At 40.2% G+C, this 18,461-nt stretch overlaps 1 protein-coding gene across 6 annotated transcripts in view; it reads right to left on the bottom strand.

Moving 5' to 3' along the window:
- The window catches only part of CTNND2 (catenin delta 2), a 236,816-nt gene that overhangs the window by 73,500 nt on the left and 144,855 nt on the right, over positions 1–18,461 (bottom strand). For all 6 annotated transcript variants that reach the window (XM_060278053.1, XM_060278051.1, XM_060278050.1 and 3 more), the window contains 2 exons: positions 18,007–18,190; positions 3,048–3,165 (listed from right to left, as the gene is read on the bottom strand). In XM_060278053.1, coding sequence (XP_060134036.1) covers positions 3,048–3,165; positions 18,007–18,190 — 302 coding nt within the window. The remainder of the gene's footprint in view (positions 1–3,047; positions 3,166–18,006; positions 18,191–18,461) is intronic.

Below are 18,461 nucleotides of genomic sequence, written 5' to 3'. Positions count from 1 at the left end.
TTGAATGTTAAAGGTTTGTCTTATATTTGGGTGCGGCTTATATTTGGGCCAATACGGTACTTACTTATTTTATCTTCTTTAAACAATTTATATGCCTCTTAACTGCAAAGCAGTGCACAGAAACCTATGGATTTCATTGATCCAAACAGGTTCTGAAGACTCCCTTCTTCCTTATTCTTCTCAAGGCTATGAATTAATGTGCCAGGCATTCTGTTCTCTCCTTTGTGCAGCTGGAACTGGGACTCTGGTTTACCTCATTTACAGTTTTATACAATAGAACACTTTTTTTCCCATTTTAGACAGTACCCCAAAAAGGAATCTTCTTAAGAACGGAAGACTCTGCTAAGGTTTAGAATTCTTTCCTACTCCTGGGTGCCTGGTAAGGAAATAGGGTGGATTTCATTGATCTGAATGAGTTCAGAAGATCCATTTCTCAAGCATTTCAACACCTCATCTTCTGTTTGCCAAGGGGATTCAAGAAGCTTTGATATGCAGCTACCTATTCAGCTTTTATGCAGCTCATGGAGAGAGCAGGAAGCAGGAGTGTTGGGGGGGGGGGAGGCAGAAACTGCTTTGCATGAATTGCCTTCCTGACTACAATGATAACCTGGCAGATTAGAGTTGTTTTACTACTCCCTAATCGATTTTAGGCTATTATATGACATACTGTAATCTGCACACACATCAATTACTGGGCCATGCATATAAAATTTCGCAGAGCAAAGATGCTTCAGCTCAGGATGTGCTGTTTTTTGCTGCCAAGTGTACTCAAACACAAGAGCCAGTTTTGCCTTTTTCTAGCAATCTGAAAAGTTCAAAAGGTGAAAAGAAGCAGTCCTTCACACACATGTGAAGTGCAAAATATTCTGGAAAGGGATGCTAGCCACAGCCAGGGTGCTGAAATTTAATATTGGCAGCTTTGCTGTAGGAAAGAAAAGTGTCACACATATATTTAAGTTCTTCATACAAATAAACTAAGATAAACTTCATATCTGTAAAACAAGGTCTTCCTTCTTGTCATGCAACCATGATTTAACTAAGAGATAAAGTGGAACCTCGGTTTTTGAACGTAATCTGTTCCGCAAGACCATTCGACTTCCAAAATGTTCGAAAAGCGAAAACTCAATATGGAAGCCTCAATACAATAGGGAAACTCAAAACGGAAGCTGTGTGGCATGCTCAGCTTCTGAAAAGCATTCAAAGACCGAAGCAGTTCCTTCAGGTTTTCGTCATTCGAAAGCTGAAACGTTCGACTTCCGAGATGCGAGAAAACCAAGTTTCCACTGTACTGCTTAATGCAGAAGTTATTTCAAGTGCTAACTAATGCTTTTACACCTGCCGATCTGGGGTCATGTCTTCAGACCTGCCAGCGGTGGGACTGTGCATCATGTCTCCCTACCCTCCGCTCACATTCACCGTCACATCTACATGTGATGTTTACGAGTATATTGAAAGGAGTTATCCCTCAAAATTTGGGTCCGGGTAAGATATAAAGCTCATGTATTGGGCCATGTAAGTGTAGGGACGTTGAATGTGCCATACATAAATACGGAGTTAAGGCAGATTATAACCTAGAGGGGGCATGAAGTTATAATGTTGATAAAACAAAGCTGTTAACATTTTCCACCAAATTATTCCAATTTAGACTAATGTTCAGCAAGGGCTCATTGGTGGAGCATCAGTTTTGCTTATGAAAGGTCCTTGGTTCAATTTCCAGAGTCTCCAAGGAGATTCCCCCTGCGAATTCCCTTTGCCTGAAACCCTGGACAGCTGCTGCCATTCAGTGTTGACAACACCATGCTAGATGGACCAAACTCGGAAGCTTCTGGTGTTCCCATGGGAGTAAGTATTAGGCTTTGTCAATTTGAAGGTAAAGGTACCCCTGGCCATTAGGTCCAGTCGTGGACGACTCTGAGGTTGCAGCGCTCATCTCGCTCTATAGGCCAAGGGAGCCGGCGTTTGTCCGCAGACAGCTTCTGGGTCATGTGGCCAGCATGACTAAGCCACTTCTGGTGAACCAGAGCAGTGCACGGAAACGCCGTTTACCTTCCCGCCGGAGCGGTACCTATTTATCTACTTGCACTTTGACGTGCTTTCGAACTGCTAGGTGGGCAGGAGCAGGGACCGAGCAATGGGAGCTCACCCCATCGTGGGAATTCGAACCGCCGACCTTCTGATCAGCAAGCCCTAGGCTCTGTGGTTTAGACCATAGCGCCACTTAGTTTATCTGTATGAAGAATTTAAATAAAGCCCTACAGAAACACTTGCCATTTTACAAAAAAAGGAATATGCAGCATTTTGTTTCTGCTAAGTTACTCCTCTGCCTTCCAACCCACATGGCCATTTTTTAAAAATTCTGGGAACAACCATAAATATTGACGTATCAAAAACAGTATAATATCCAAGGTTACAATGAAAACCAAATAAAGGCAACATTGACTACTATACCCAGTACAGTACAGTTAACGTCCATCCACAGTTTTAACACGCATCAGCAAAAAGAATGGCAATCTCTATAATTCAAGCTCTGTAGTCATTCATTAATGAAACTCTACATTTAAGTTGTAAAAATCATCAAACAAAATCTCCACAAAAGCATAGAACTCCCCCCCCCATCCTGATATATTAGCTCCTGCAGAGGCTGCGGCAGGCAGACAAGGTAGCTTACCTTCATTGAGACAATTCAAGGTCCAGCACATCAAGTATATCTTCTTACGCTGCTTATTTATTTATTAGATTTATATACTGCCCTTCCTTGAATGATCTCAGGGTGGTTCACCTCTGTTTTCCAGAGGTTCTCCTTTTATACCCACACGAAGACCCTTTTGGCTTTGCAAGGCCCAAAGTCTGAGCCTCTGGTGATGTGAATTTGAGAGAATGACAGACATATATCTCACATGATCATACAGTAAGTACAGGCTTTCCCTAAAGGCAAAGGATCCTGAAATTTATTTTTTACAACCTGAAGGATGTATGATGTGCCTCTGTTAATGTGTTGCTGTTTTTTTTTTTAGAATAGTGTTTCTGTAAAAACAAAGATGGCAAACCTTGCTATCAATTTCACTGCTCCCTAGAGCAGACTGAATCACGTACAGCAATGCATCAGTGAGTCCATCACACTCTCTCATTCTTCTGCGGGCTTCTTCTCCAGCAGAGCTGACATTCCTAGGACAAAGCAACAGTTGTCACCATCTTCTCATTCTACTACTCGTTCCTGGCAATGGACATGCTACAGATTTGTTTGTTGTTGTTTTAATGGCTGTGGTAGGTTTATATATGTGAATGAATCTCCTCTATGCTCTTTTCAAAAGAAAACACATACGTTATGATCTTTTATCATGATCTCAGAGAATTTTCAAAATTAGGTTAACACACAAGGTAGAGCTTTGGGAAGGGAACACAAGTCTTGTTTAAAATAAAAAATGCTTTTTACAATTCTTATGTCAAAGCCATGCCTCCACCAACTCCACCCCTGATGAAAAGCACAATGTGTGACACATACAAGTATTCAAGAATGGTAGCATTTTCCCTGCTTATTTTCTCGTTTCTAGCTTTGGAACAGTTATTCACCTGAAAGTGGTTTTGCTCTAAAAAAACTCCTGGGCGCCATCTAATAGCCTTGAAATGTATCAGTGTTTCTATACAGTATCAGCCTTGCTTTTATGTTCAAATTCCATTAATAAAACACAGCCTAGTAGATACCACTTTAAAATCTGAGTACCAGAATCAAGGAGAAATATGGCACACTCAAACCAGCACTAAATGGCAACAGAGAATATAAGTCTAGGATTCCATTTTTGTGGCTGTTTGTCTCCACAGGCCCCCGTTATGCAGGCCAACGCTCTCCCTCCAGCTTGCTGACCCAAAAGTCCTTGATGTAGCCCCCCCATTGCCATGAGGTGAGCAAGAGGCTGGGCAGTTCAGCAGAGAGAGTGTCCTGGAATGTACTCCAGAATCTTTGGGGCATATTCTAAGATACACACTCGTTTGTTGCAGTGAACTGGCTAAGACACATTGGCCCTGCCCTTCATTTGTTTGAGAACATGGCCGTAGGATTCCTGATCCCACAGCCTGGAAGGAGCATGAAGCACAGCTATTATGAATGAAGTACTGGAAGGGGGAAGGTGAGAGAGAGCAAAGCATTACTATACCTTTATGAATGAAAACATTTATGCAATGTGACCTTCAATATTTCAATATTTTGTAGAGAAGTAAAACCAACCAATAATAATAATAATAATAATAATAATAATAATAATAATAATAATTTATTATTTATACCCCACCCATCTGGCTGGGTTTCCTCAGCCACTCTGGGCGGCTTCCAACAGAATATTAAAATACAACAATCTACTAAACATTAAAAGCTTCCCTAAACAGGGCTGCCTTCAGATGTCTTCTAAAAGTCTGGTAGTTGTTTTTCTCTTTGACATCTGGTGGGAGGGCGTACCACAGGGTGGGTGCCACTACTGAGAAGGCCCTCTGCCTGGTTCCCTGTAACTTGCCTTCTTGCAACGAGGGAACCGCCAGAAGGCCCTCAGCGCTGGACCTCAGTGTCCGGGAAGAAGGATGGGGGTGGAGACACTCCTTCAGGTATACTGGACCGAGGCTATTTAGGGCTTTAAAGGTCAGCACCAACACTTTGAATTGTGCTCAGAAACGAACTGGGAGCCAATGTAGGTCTTTCAATATCATGTCCTCTAGTTTTTAGAGCAACTTTTAGAGTAACTAACCCAGGCTACGAGGCTCACATGCAACTGGGTTATTCCATATCAAGTGATACAACTTTTTTTTACCTCATGCCATCGAATTTTCTTAATATTCTGTACATTTGTTGAATGATCAAAACTAAGTTTGAATCTAAAATTTATTTTTTTATCTCATCCTGTTTGTGACTTATGAGGGCTTGAAATTTCAAAAAACAAATAAACTGACAATTTTGGCCTTGCTGGACTACACAAAAGCCTTAAAACCTCAGCCCAGAATTGAGATATGTCAAAAATAAAACACCAATCTCTTCAGAACTTCATGGGTTTTAATATGATATGTCACATGATGGACCTACTTTAAAATTTAAATTTAAGTCACAGCATTTTAAAAAGTGATTAAAAATTAATTATTACAATTTTCCAAAATTGTATTATGTAATATTTCTAAGAGCTACCTGCAAAATTTCATCTTGGGATCTCAATGGGATCACATATATTTTGTACATACAGTTTTGTTTTGCAGCTGTGCAATTTGTATTCATATTGTATTGTAATGTCCATTAGCTACTAACAATAAAATCAACCGAGTCATTCAACAAGTGTACAAAATATTAAGAGAACTGGATGACATGAGGTAAAAAAGTTTGACCACTTGATATGGAATGGCCCAACTGTGGTTTTAAAGCAATTGCCTTCTTGATGAATCTCTTGTCGAGTGCAAACTTTGTAACCACAAAGTAGAAAAATGGTGTCGGATTTTAGAACCAGGAAATATACACAGTACATTTGCTTACAGAAATGACTAACAAGCATGTCCACACCAGGAGTCAAGTTTTCTGTATTGGAATCTTGAGGATCAGCAATAGGAAAACTAAAGAGTCCAACAAAAATGCATCTTAAGGAAAATGGACTAACCAGGAAAATATTTTCATGTGCCACCTGAGCTAGAGTAATGAGTATCATCAAGCATATAACAGTGCATTTCAGCTTCTGGAACAAAATATCCCATAGTTCTGTAACTTCAGGTAATTGTTACAACAGGTTTCCTAACAGTAATTGTTGCATAATTGGAGAACAAGGGTGTATGTGAATTAGTTCTATATTTTCAGAATTATTAGACACTGAACTTTCATTTTCAAAAGTAAGCATTTTTCCTGTGATGATATGAGATAAACCATAGAGGCAGTATCCTACCTAACTGGAGAGGGGCGGGGGAGCAAACCTCACACTTTCATGAGTGCAGACAGTGGTTTAGACTGACAAAAGCACAAGACACTAGTTTTTAAACGTTTTAGGATTAAATATTATTCCACTAATATCCAGCACAAATAAATTGGGCATTTTAGCTATTTCGTACCAAATCCCCCTCCCAGTGCTGGGTGCACCCTGGGAGTGTTTTCATACAAACTTTCTTACCATGGCTGTGCTTTGAAACAATAGCATGACACCAGGCAGAACAGGCAGCCAGTAAGCACAATCAACCATTCATTCATTCATTCATTCATTCATACCCAGCCTTCTTAGGGAGAAGTAGCGCATTTATCCTGCATTCACACACACACAAACTTGTCTGGTTATGTGTCTCAAACATACAGTGTAACTTTTCAGCAACCAATATCTGTGTAAGTAAAAGGAGGGCTTCACATGTTCTAGAAGACCAGGGCATGTAAAGCATGGGGAAGCTGAGCTAAAATAAAAAGAAAGATGAAAAAGGGTTGGGGGAATGCACAGTATTATCTTCCGTTTTAAGAAGAAGAAAAAGCAATGAAAAATAAAACAGAACACATTTGGTTTGACCAAAAAGAGAAGCATATGCTTAATTATCTCCTATTTAAATAAATTAGGCTGATGAGTACTTAATTTTGTTTGGATTTTCCAATAACATAGTTTGTTTAAAAAAAAGAGTTGCAATTGGTTTCAATTGTTTTGGAGGAGAAAAAAATTATGACAGCATCAACTAGTTTTCTTAAAAGAGTCATTACTGTATTATTTTTTAGAACACAAACTATAACTAGATATCGACAAATTATGTCTTTGCTTTGTAAAACTGATAATACTCAAATACATTTTTATCCACCCCACCTCTTTTTCTAGTCATTTGAGTGCTCTATCAAGAAGAAGAAGAAAGTTAATCAGATGTAATCTAGGTAAATCTCTGAAACTGTGTTAATATTTATTACATTTTCTGCTGATTATTTCCAATCAGGTACAATTCAACCATTTTGATTAGCTTTCTCTGCAATAACAGCTTGATTGTCTTTGCATGTGTTATTCATGCTGAAATTCAGTTCTGTAAGTTAATACTGAAATTTCGGTATTATAAGTAGCAATTATATTTACATAAGATAATCGAGTATAGTGCATTGACTTAGATATATTGACCTTTCATGAAGGTGGGGACGGGAAGCATTCATAGGCTGCACACATTCGGATTCTTCACACCAACAAGAGTGGGTGGGAAGAAAGAGGGATGGAAGAAACTGACAAAAAAGGCTTTCTTGCAAGACATGCCACTTGCATGTTTTTTCAAAATGGAGGCAGCTGCCAGGCAGAATTATTTCACATGGCTCCTATGCTTATTCATCAGCAATCGGCCCCAGTTCCGCTGGCCTTCTGTTGTAACCCAGAGTTTAAACACTGAAGAGTTGACTACTGTTAAGAATTTTTTGCACTGTGGCCTGGTGGCACTCACTGGATTGCACTGAGCAGCAAATAATTGCAAATGAATTAAAAACGCAATAAAGTAAAATAGAATGTTTTGCAGAGATGCAGTCCTTAGGCAGATTCCTGACACAGTTCATACAAATTTCATTGTTACAAATATTCAGCACAACATATTTGATTTATGTTAAAAGTATGTCATAAGAACTTAGCATGGCCTCTAAAATCTTTCCCATCCCAGGCCCAAATTTTTCAGTGAAAGCATATAATGCTAGCAGACATGTCCTCGCTATACAAAATAACATTGTCTCTAGACTAATGCAAGATGACCAGAGCATCGACTAAAATTAGCTGTTAAAACGAAATATCCGGCATGCGAGAAAAAAACTGCTTGCAGCTGCTCTGCTGCTTCCTGGTCTTTTTATAATCCTGTGGCACACTGAGCTAAGAGAAGGTTTGGCATAGTGTGTTGTCTGAACCTTTGCCCATGGTTAAGCTCCCCCCTTGCTAACCATGATGTGTAGCCAAGGTTTCTTCTCTTCATTAAAAAAAACTTTACAAATTTATGTCATTAGCTTGGTTAATTCACATTAAGTATTTTCGTGTTTGACAACTGAGCCAGTCCTGAAAGTACTAATCTAATCTAATCTAATCTAATCTAATCTAATCTAAGACATTTCAGGTCTGTCTCTGGGAAAGGTTCAGTGCTGGGCAATATCCCACCAGCTCTTGCCATTGAACATACTGTTTGAGGGGAATTGTAGTCTACAACACCTGGAGGCTACTACATTGCCTGTTGTTGTTGTTTAGTCGTTTAGTCGTGTCCGACTCTTCGTGACCCCATGGACCATAGCACACCAGGCACTCCTGTCTTGCACTGCCTCCCGCAGTTTGGTCAATCTCATGTTCGTAGCTTCGAGAACACTGTCCAACCATCTCGTCCTCTGTCGTCCCATTCTCCTAGTGCCCTCAATCTTTCCCAACATCAGGGTCTTTTCCAGGGAGTCTTCTCTTCTCATGAGGTGGCCAAAGTATTGGAGCCTCAGCTTCAGGATCTGTCCTTCCAGGGAGCACTCAGGGCTGATTTCCTTCAGAATGGATAGGTTTGATCTTCTTGCAGTCCATGGGACTCTCAAGAGTCTCCTCCAGCACCATAATTCAAAAGCATCAATTCTTCGGCGATCAGCCTTCTTTATGGTCCAGCTCTCACTTCCATACATCACTACTGGGAAAACCATAGCCTAGTCATCCTCTAGAACGTCTAGAACACTTAGGGATACTTAACACTCAAATCAGCTTAACATCAATCTATAAATGGCTGTCACTGAAACTGCTCCCCCGTGGTATAGCTCTACTGATCCTTTGTGACCAGTTCCAGTCAGGCTGGCAGACAGCAGTCCTGAACTTCAGAAACTGGGTTTTGCCCCTCAAGCCCTTCTAAGTCTGGGCTTAGGCCAAGCAAAAGCTATGGTTAGGCAAATAATTATAGACATCGAGAGACAACAGGACTGCTTAAGGTGCCAAAATTGCAGAAATCGAGAGATATATAGCTGCACCGGCAGCATATCACTTTTTTCTGGTATCCAAAAATGCAAGAAGGGCTTTTACACTTGCCAGAAGCTCTGTTCTGCTCTCGCTGGTCCTAGAAGGATCCTTTAAAAAAGTCCCATATGACCAGAGAATTTGCGCCTGTGCATTGGGGGATATAGGAAGACCCGAACACATATTTTTTAGATGTCCCTTTTACGATGAGGCACGTAGAGAAACCATTGACCACCTGCTGGTGAGGCTTGCTTACCTCCCGGTAAAGCAAAAATTTGATCTTCTCCTGTTAGGCAAGGATCACAAGATGGCCCAGACTCTGCGCACAGATCTGTAGGTGCAGACCACCCCCCATTTCAATCTAGTTTGTTAAGAAAATTCCCAAACTCAGATCTACGGGCGACTCTGGGTCATTTCTCTATGGTAGTCTATCTTAAAGTTTTAAATGTTTATATGCCTTCCACATTTTCAAACTTAAAATCCATTGTTGTATATTGTTTTAAATGTTTGTTTTGCTTTTGGGATTGTAGTTCCATTTGCGTTTCACAAGCTGGTCTCTGACCGTTATAAAAATTTCACGAGGTTCATGAGGATACTTAACATTTGCTTTTTGGTGCAGAAGCCATGGAAAGTGGTGGAGAGGTTGCTATGAGGTTGCTTTCTAAGTAGCAGAAATAGAATACACATATTAATTAGATCAAATTCTGCAAGCTCCATAAACCTCACAAAATGGAGCTTTGGAACTTTTTGCAGGCCAGAAGCCATTAGTTATAGCCAATATCCAATCAGTTTGAAGTTCCAAAGTTCAACAAGACTTTAAAAGGACAGTAGTCAAGGTTAGGATCTACATTCTGCAAAGTGCCCTGAAATCCAATTGACTGTGAATTTCTAGGAGGAGGCAGTCCTAAATAGCCTACCACCCATATATGGCTATGAGAGGGCCCTGGCCAGTTTTTTTGCAGAATAAGTGAAAATCAAATCTTTTTCTTCACGGCAATGAAAGTAATTACATCTATCATATCCCCTATCACATTTTTTCCAGTCATCTAATTGTGGAGGCATAGAATCATGTACAATTTGGTGTTGAAGAAGTAAGTCCGGCAAGCTCAGTAACATATTTTGAGTCCTGCCAGGGAGTCTGTTGGGCACTGAAGACACCTTCCAAATATAACTTGAGAACTCCTACACCATTAAAGTATCCACCATGTTGGATAAGTGAGCCCCTACAAAGCTCTCGCAGACTAGCCTGCTCATTACAAAATACCTGACCAGAAATGTTTGGACACACAGTGAGTCCAAGCTACTTTGTCCTCTTGGCGGTAGTTTTTTTTTAAAAAAAAATTCAAACTCAATGAATTAAATTTCAGTAATGAGTATCAATATGTAGATTATACTCTTTACTGGACAGATCAGGTTACAATGGGATATGAATAGTCTTGAAATTCTTATGAACATTTACCTGCACAGCCTTGTATAAAGAATAGAAAATGAGATGTATTCTACACATCCTTTATTCAAGTTCAGATTTTTTAAAAAAACAAGCTGAGCTTTCTGTATGTTGCTTTAATATTGTATCGTAATAAGATGGGGTGAAACAATTCAACAGACAATATATCGCTTTACCACTTGAAAACAATCCGATTCAGTTAGGACTTCCAAATGAGTGTAACGTCTTCCACCCAGAACAACAGGAGCATCACATCTACAGTACAATTTCAGTATACTGTGTTTCAGTAAACTCCAAATCAACAGCTTGACCTTTATGAGAGCATGATGGCTCTATGAAGGGAAGTAGTGCAACAAGTTATTGCTGCTTTGTGAAAAGAGAGCATTGGCATATTGTACTAACCATCAGTGGGTGATATAGCTGTAGATGCTCAGAATGTAGAATAAGGCATTCTGGTTACTAAACAGTTGCCTCCCCAAAAATGATGTTGAAATAGGATGACAGCTGCATAAATTAAGGACCACAACAGTTACAGCTCCTTGTACCTGAAATGCATTATCACCCTGAGAACAGGGAGAACGCAGAAGATTCAGAGATGTTTACAACTAGCAAGGAACCTGGCTCTTTGACATTAGTACAGGTATTTCTAGTAGCTCACAGCCCAATGTGGCTGATAGACCACTGCCACTTCACCTACACCTACCTGCATGTCCTCCAACAAACTTTTTAGTTCAAATAAATTCCTTAATGGCTGGCTTCAGAATAAATACAGCTTTTGATGACATGTACAGGTTTGTGCTACCATACTGTTACACTGTCTTCCTTGGTGTCCCAAGATCAAATGACTTTGCAATGCACCACCAAGGATACCACAAAGCTGGAAGTTTTTGATGTGGTTTTAGCTGATCTTCAAAACTAGTACGGATTTGATAACTTTCGGAACGTTTCTGATATCTGGAAATCCAGCTCATCGTGTTATACTTTGGGGCCCATATTGCCCCGCCTAAGTGTTTGTTTTGATGCTGTTTACAACACTAATACCTCTTACTTGATCCCTGTCTAAACATCGCTACAGACATTCAAAGCTTGAGTTCATTATTTCCGTCTCATTTGCTGGGACCTGTTAAAAGTGATGATGAAAATATTTCCGGAACCATAAAATTCTCCTTGGTTATTCATATGTTGTCTTTTTTTTTATTAGAACAAGACAGGTTAAAAGTTCAGTAAAGTGATATAACATGTCACAGAAATTATTGCTTCTGCAGACTTTCAGAAGCACACTTCACTTGACAACTAGAATAAAAGCACGAGAACAAGAGCAGCTGAGGATAACCAAGACTCAACATATAGGCAAGTAATTAGGTGTCAAGAATATTTAGTTTCAGATGACTTCTATATTGCCACAATAAATCTATTGGTCTTTAAGGTACCACCAGACTCCTCATTTGTTTTTCCTTCAACAGACTAACATGGTCACCCCTGTGGGAATGAATATACTACAGTGTCTTACATTACAGATTTTGTATGTAATACACATCTGTTAGAGAGAATGAATATGGATTATTTCAGTGTTTCCCAACCTTGTGCCTCCAGATGTTTTGTGACTACGATTCCCATCATTCCTGACCACTGGTCTTGCTAGCTAGGGATGATGGGAGTTGTAGTCCAAAAACAGCTGGAGGCACAAGGTTGGGAAACACTGGATTATTTGGCAGGAGCAGAAGGGGGAAAAGCTCCACATATTGGTTGTTTTTGTTTTCACCTTAAATCCATGACTGAATTCAAGTGTAAACAACCACATAAGGACAGAACTACTGTGCAGAACTACTGCAGGCACAAATTCTGCAAGCATCTCTGTAGCATCATGGAGAGAAACTCATTTTTTTAAAAGAAGAAGAAGGGAAAAAAAGATAAAAGTTCAGTTTCTCTTACAAAACATTTTCCAATGACCCTAAGTTCAGACCCTGCAGTGAGCTATCAGTTAAGAATCCCACTTCTTTATTCATTAATTTCTAAGCTAGGGTTCCTTTGGTAAGCGCAGAGAAACATAAAATGGTGTCCCACTGAGGCAATGATCACTCTGTGGCTTAGTATGTCGTCTCAACCTTAGGTTGTGGTTTAGCTCTGCCAGACAAACTAAGATCTGTAAAACATAGGACAAATCTTTGTTACAAATCATGGACTGCCTGCAGAAAGCTAAACCAGGAGCCCAGTTTCGTATAACTGAATAATTAAGCCAAAGCATGGCTTAATGCAGCAAGACAGCAAAGCAACAAAGAGCAGCAAACAGGCCACAATCTCCTTTCTGGGAGACTGTGCATGTTTTTCTCACTTGTCCTAAGTCATGCTTTGGCCTAGTATTAGGTAGATCAGAGTGGGGCAGGTGTGCAGTTAGGGATTAGGGAGAAAAGTAATAGCTGATTTTTTAATTTTCCTTCTGGAAATGTTCCATTTGTGTTGCTAATCCTATCTACTTTCCTGCTTCCAAGAAAGCATTGGATTTTAGTTGGCATTTATTAACTTCGGAATAAGAGTGCTAAGTGCATAATATATTTTGCTGCTGGCTTAAAGCTTGTTAGTAAGAAATCCAATATTTTCAGCTATGGATGACAATACTAAAAAGAATCTAAATAACTATAATTGAATTTAAATGCAATGAGCAGCAGTGATGCAAGGGCAATAAAAATTAAATAACTGAAAAGTTGCCAGAATATAAATAATTTCATAATTGGGCCTATTTTAAAGCATTTATATGGATTTGCCCCTTGGGCCGTGTATAAAGTGGGGGCTTTGGGTGAGAGGTGCGCTATACAATTTTGTAAAACAAATAAAAAGAATACATATGCAATGAAAATGGTAATTCCATTCACAGCACATCTTAAAATGTAAAGCACTTGTTAAAGTGCATTTGTTTTAGCCACGGTAGTCTTAAAATTCATTTATTTTTTACTTCTAACAAAACCAAAACCCTCTTTCCCCCAACAAAATCTGAGCCCACAATATCATTGGAAGATAAAATATAGTATACAGTAGACCCGCAACTTGCATGCATTTAACTTGTGTGCATTCAGCTTTATTCAGTTGGTAACATTAAAAATAATAATAAAAAGGAGAAGAAAGTGGTCAGGCATCTGGGGGGATAACTTTAGCAATCCCACCCATCCTTGTACCCAATGTGTTTTGACTATACGTGGTTTTGGCTTTTGGTGCTACACTGTCAATGCAACCCTGTGTAAATTGTGGGTATGCTGTACACAGTAATCTATGTGGTTATGAGTTAGACGTCTTTCTTTTGAGCCATATGATGCTAAAAGTCAGAGTGACAACTCCACAGAGGTAACTTGCAAATATTCTGTGTCTTCACTGATCTAAACTCAGAAGATGGTGAACCTGACACAATGGAAACCAAGTGCCTGTTCATTCATCTCACTCTTAAAAAAGAAGCAAGAAAAAGGTAAATTTGGACACCAGGCAAGAAGAACACAGTTTAAAGGAAGCATCAAGGAGCAGCAGTATGTGACAAAGTGTGGTATCCAACAGTTCTGATACTGCAAGGACTTTTAGCTGTGTAATGAAACTTCCCTGCCCTCTGCTTTTCCTGCAGACCCCCTAAATCTTCTCTGGGAAGCCCAGAGCAGTTTTTGGGGTCATGTGCGGAAAGAAGAAGGCAGAGGAATTTCACTGTGCCATTAAAAGTGCTTGCATTAATAGAACTATTTTGTTGGTTTAAGAGCTTTTATAAAGGAATACTGATTTAATGTGCTTAGATTCAATTAAGATACAGTATACCACTGACTTGAATCCAAAGAACTGTGCGTGAAATTCTGTGCATGCAACAGAGCTTTGGGGCTCCCTTCCTGCCATAACCCCCCACCCCTCCATAGTATGGAAGAGGAGGAACTCAGCAGAAACTAACATGCCTCTTCCCCTTGAATATCAGCAAGCAGAAGTGATATCTGTTCACAACAAGGGACACTTGGAATACAAATTAAAATGCAGTAATTGCTAGTCCTTATGGAAGGCATAACTTTGGGTAACCTTAAAGAACCAGTAGAATCAAGTAGTACAGCTTTTCCTGGACTGCATTGCTTCAGATTACACTGCACACACATATTTGTACTTGTGTGTGCGACTAAGGGAGTTCGAATTGCACACACAAAAGGCGGCACATAGGAATAAATTAATGTTGCACTTTCATAGAATCGAAGAACTGTAGAGCTGGAAGGGACCTCAAGGGCATAGCTGCCAAGTTATCCCTTCTTTTAAGGGATTTTCCCTTATGCTGAATAGGCTTCCTCGCGAGAAAAGGGAAAACTTGGCAGCTATGCTCAAGGGTCATCTTCTAGTCCAACCCCAGCAATGCAGGAATCTCAGCTAAAGCATCCATGACAGATGACCACCCAATCTGCTTGAAAATCTCCAAGGAAGGAGAGTTCACTACCTCTTGTGGGAGTCTGTTCCACTGTCAAACAGCTCTTACTTTCAGAAGGTTCTTCCTGATGCTTAGTCAACATCTTCTTTCTTGTAATTGGGGAGAATTCAATCATACAATCCTCTCAACTGCAGCTTATACATGCTAATTGTATAAAATGACAATGCAGCAAATAGTTTTGCCTAACCGGCTGTAGCCATCATTGCCTAACTTAAAGACAGACTGATTTTGAATGAACTATACAGGAAGTTACAACACTATGCAGCTCACTCCATCTTTTCCTGATGGGCTACCTCTGTCGAGCATGCATGGAAATATTACTGGTGGAGGCTTTTGAAGATGGTAGCCTAAAGCTATAATCCAGGGAGCTGCATTAGGTTCAGCTAAGGGCCTGGGCTTGCTTGGCAGGGCTTCAACTATTTTGGTCTTTGAGCAGCAGCACCCCTGCACATCACAAATTGTTGTTGAATTCTCTGGAGATATACTGCAAATGTTTTGGAATCTGAAAAGGGTATTTACCATACAGAATTGAGGGCTTCTGTTCTTTAAACAAACAAACAAAGAAAGAAAGAAACAAAAAACCCAAAGAAGGGAAAAAACCTTGGTGCTTGTTATTCCTGTGGCTTCCTGGATTGTGGCCTGAATCCTGAAATGCATTTGAAATCAATGGGCTTAACAACCCTCCGAGAAAAAGTCTCTAGAGTGTTTTATTTAGAAGCCACACACAATAGAGATTTGAAAGGGCAAAAAAGTGCCCACAGCATTGGCATTTGCCAAGAATCAAAACCTGCAGACACTAGATTGCTACAAACAGCCATAACTAGAAAACAAATACAGGTTTTTTTTCCTGGTTTTGGTGAGAACAGAAATATTTTATGTGCCCCGTAACTCTCCTCTACTTCCCCATTACAAATAAAATAAAAGGTTCCACATATGACTGTAACCAGTATTATAGATTATATTTTGTTGTTGTCTTTCCATAAAATTAGATCTGATAGTTGTTTATATTTTCTGTTTATTTAAATGCTGCATGCCTTAAATGTTGATTGCATAGGCGAGTAATGCCATTTTGAAACCACACCCACCAAAAATTAATTAACGAAACACCATATAAAATTCACTAGGTAAGCTCTACACCATAAAAAATACACTATGTAAGCTCTACGTTTTTAAAATGCATCAATACAAAAGGTAGCCATCCCCACCAGATCAGGACACATATCCTAGATACCAGGTCTTAAGAAGATATGAACAACCTGAGAGGGTGGGAGGGAGGGAGGAATGAATGTAGAAATCTGCTGGCTCAGTACTGGCAGCAGTGATTGGCAGCAGCACTCCAGGGTTTAAGGCAGGGTTCTTTCCCAGCCCGACCTGGGATTGAACTTGCAACCTTCTGCATGCAATGCAGATGCTCTACCGTTGAGCTGTTGCCCTTCCCCAAGGTAACATGTGAACTCCAGTTAAATTGCCAGGAAAAACCAATAACATGAGGTTGTGTAAACCTCAATAATGCTTTTAACTCAATAACAACATGTTGGATGCAGGATGACAACTAGTTGGGAAGCCATCTTTCAGCAGAGGACCAATACTCAAGGAACTGAAGTTATTGGCCTGGTTTGCATGCCACATTAAACCATAATTAAAATAAACTAGAGTTGCATGTCAACACAGGCCTTTTGCTCCTCCCACCCGACTTCTACACTGCTGGGAAACAGTCTGGTTTACTGTGACATGTGAACCCATGGCTTGTGGTTTGTTCCTCTCCAAACAAACCATGAGCTGTGCATGAGTGCAGGCCCGGCTCTAGGGGTAGTCTCGGTGGCGTGGGACTGGGAGGAGGGCGGCAAAGCCGCGCAAAAGCTGCACTGTGCCCACCCACCAGGGCAGGAGCCCCGGAGCGATCTCTGCACCACGCGCCAAGGCACCCGGCCAGCTTGAGACGGCCCTGCATGAGTGTAAACTAGCATGCTTTGTGTTCCCACTAAGCTCCCATTCATTCTAACCATGGTTTAATGTTGTGAAACAAAATAAAAAAAATCCTTCCAGTAGCATCTTAGAGAACAACTAAGTTTGTTATTGGTATGAGCTTTTGTGTGCATGCACACTTCTTCACGAAAGCCAGGTCATTGTCCAGCACCCTGCCTTTGTGATACTTATCTTTTTGCCATATGAACTTCACATTCATCAATTATAAAAACAAACAAACACTAGCACAATATATGTTTGTAATGCTGAGGATGTATTCAATGTAATCTACTACTCTGCTGCCCTTCACTCCTAGTCGCTTGTCCACTGGATGAAGTTGCACGGATTATCTAGGTGAAATCATGGGGAGGTAACAATCTAACCAAGGTGTCTCATCCAACCCGTTTGTGAGAAGAAGATTAAAGGCTTCACCCTGAATTAAGTAAATTTGCAATCTCAGTTTTGTTATTTATCTACCTGATTCCATTTATGAATTGCTACACATAAAACATATTGATGTGATTACACTAAAATGTCACTCATTCATAATATTTTTACTGCCTATACACCAGATCTTATACACACCTGTTCTTTTCTTGTGCAAACATTGATTTGCGCCTAAATTCAGATACATAACAGGAATTTTAAAGCAAATGACAGTAATTTTAACCCACACGCCTGTGCAGGTGGTTTTTTTTTTTAACCCACTGGGTCAAACACAACCCCACCCATCAGCCATGGATGGTGGTCTGTCAGGCACTTTTGCTGCTTCTCCATTCCATGGCAAGAACGTGGGGAATAGGATTATTTAATCGTTGGGTTTTGTGCTCCGCAAGTTGTACCCACTGTAGACCCACTGTTGTACCCGCAGGTTGTACTCACTGTAGACCCACTGTAGAAAACCACCAGTAACACATATTACAGCTATTGGTTCAGAGCACCTCTAAATACTTGGTTATGGTGTGAACTCTACAATTCGATGATTCTATGACATTTCAACGAAAGAGCCAATGAATAAAAATGCTACAGACTTTTGTGGAATGGATGGAAGACTGAAGTGAAAATACTGATTCTATGGGTGTAGCCGACTAAGTCGTACTCAGACTATGACTAACTTAAGTCCATTAAGTAAGGAGGGTCTACTCTGAGTATGACTTACTTGGATACCACCCAATGTCCCTGGGAGGCTAAGGGAAGAAGAGAGAATTCAGCATAAGAACATATCCAATGCTTAAGTTATCAGAACTCACCTTAGGCACCCAGTGGCATTGCGCAGCACCTGTGATGAATGAAGCTGTACTTTGTGGTCATCCTGGAGTGGGGAGTTTTCCCATCCTGAATGAGGAATGATCACTGCATTGGTCAACACTGCAAGGGCATCCTGGATAATTGGCATTTTTAGTGCATCACAAGATGACAGATTCCAGAGAACTCCTAAAAGCAATTATCAATCAAATAAACAATTGTTGGCATTACTTAACAGAAAGAAATGCTACCGCACAAGTAAATCAAGACAATCCTAAGAACATAAAAGGAACCAGATGCTTCCAGAAAGCCCACAAGCAGGCCATGTAAACAACCGCCCCACCGCTGCTGTTTGCTCCCCACCCACCAGGAACAGTGGAGTTTCCATTAATGTACTGTACTTTGGCTATTAAAAACAACAACCCAGAATCATCATTAGAATGTAGCTTGTTGTATTCAA

The sequence above is a fragment of the Zootoca vivipara genome, chromosome 8 (genome assembly GCF_963506605.1).
Source record: "Zootoca vivipara chromosome 8, rZooViv1.1, whole genome shotgun sequence".
NCBI classification, from domain to species: Eukaryota; Metazoa; Chordata; class Lepidosauria; order Squamata; family Lacertidae; genus Zootoca; species Zootoca vivipara.
This window is presented reverse-complemented; position numbering and strand designations above follow the sequence as displayed.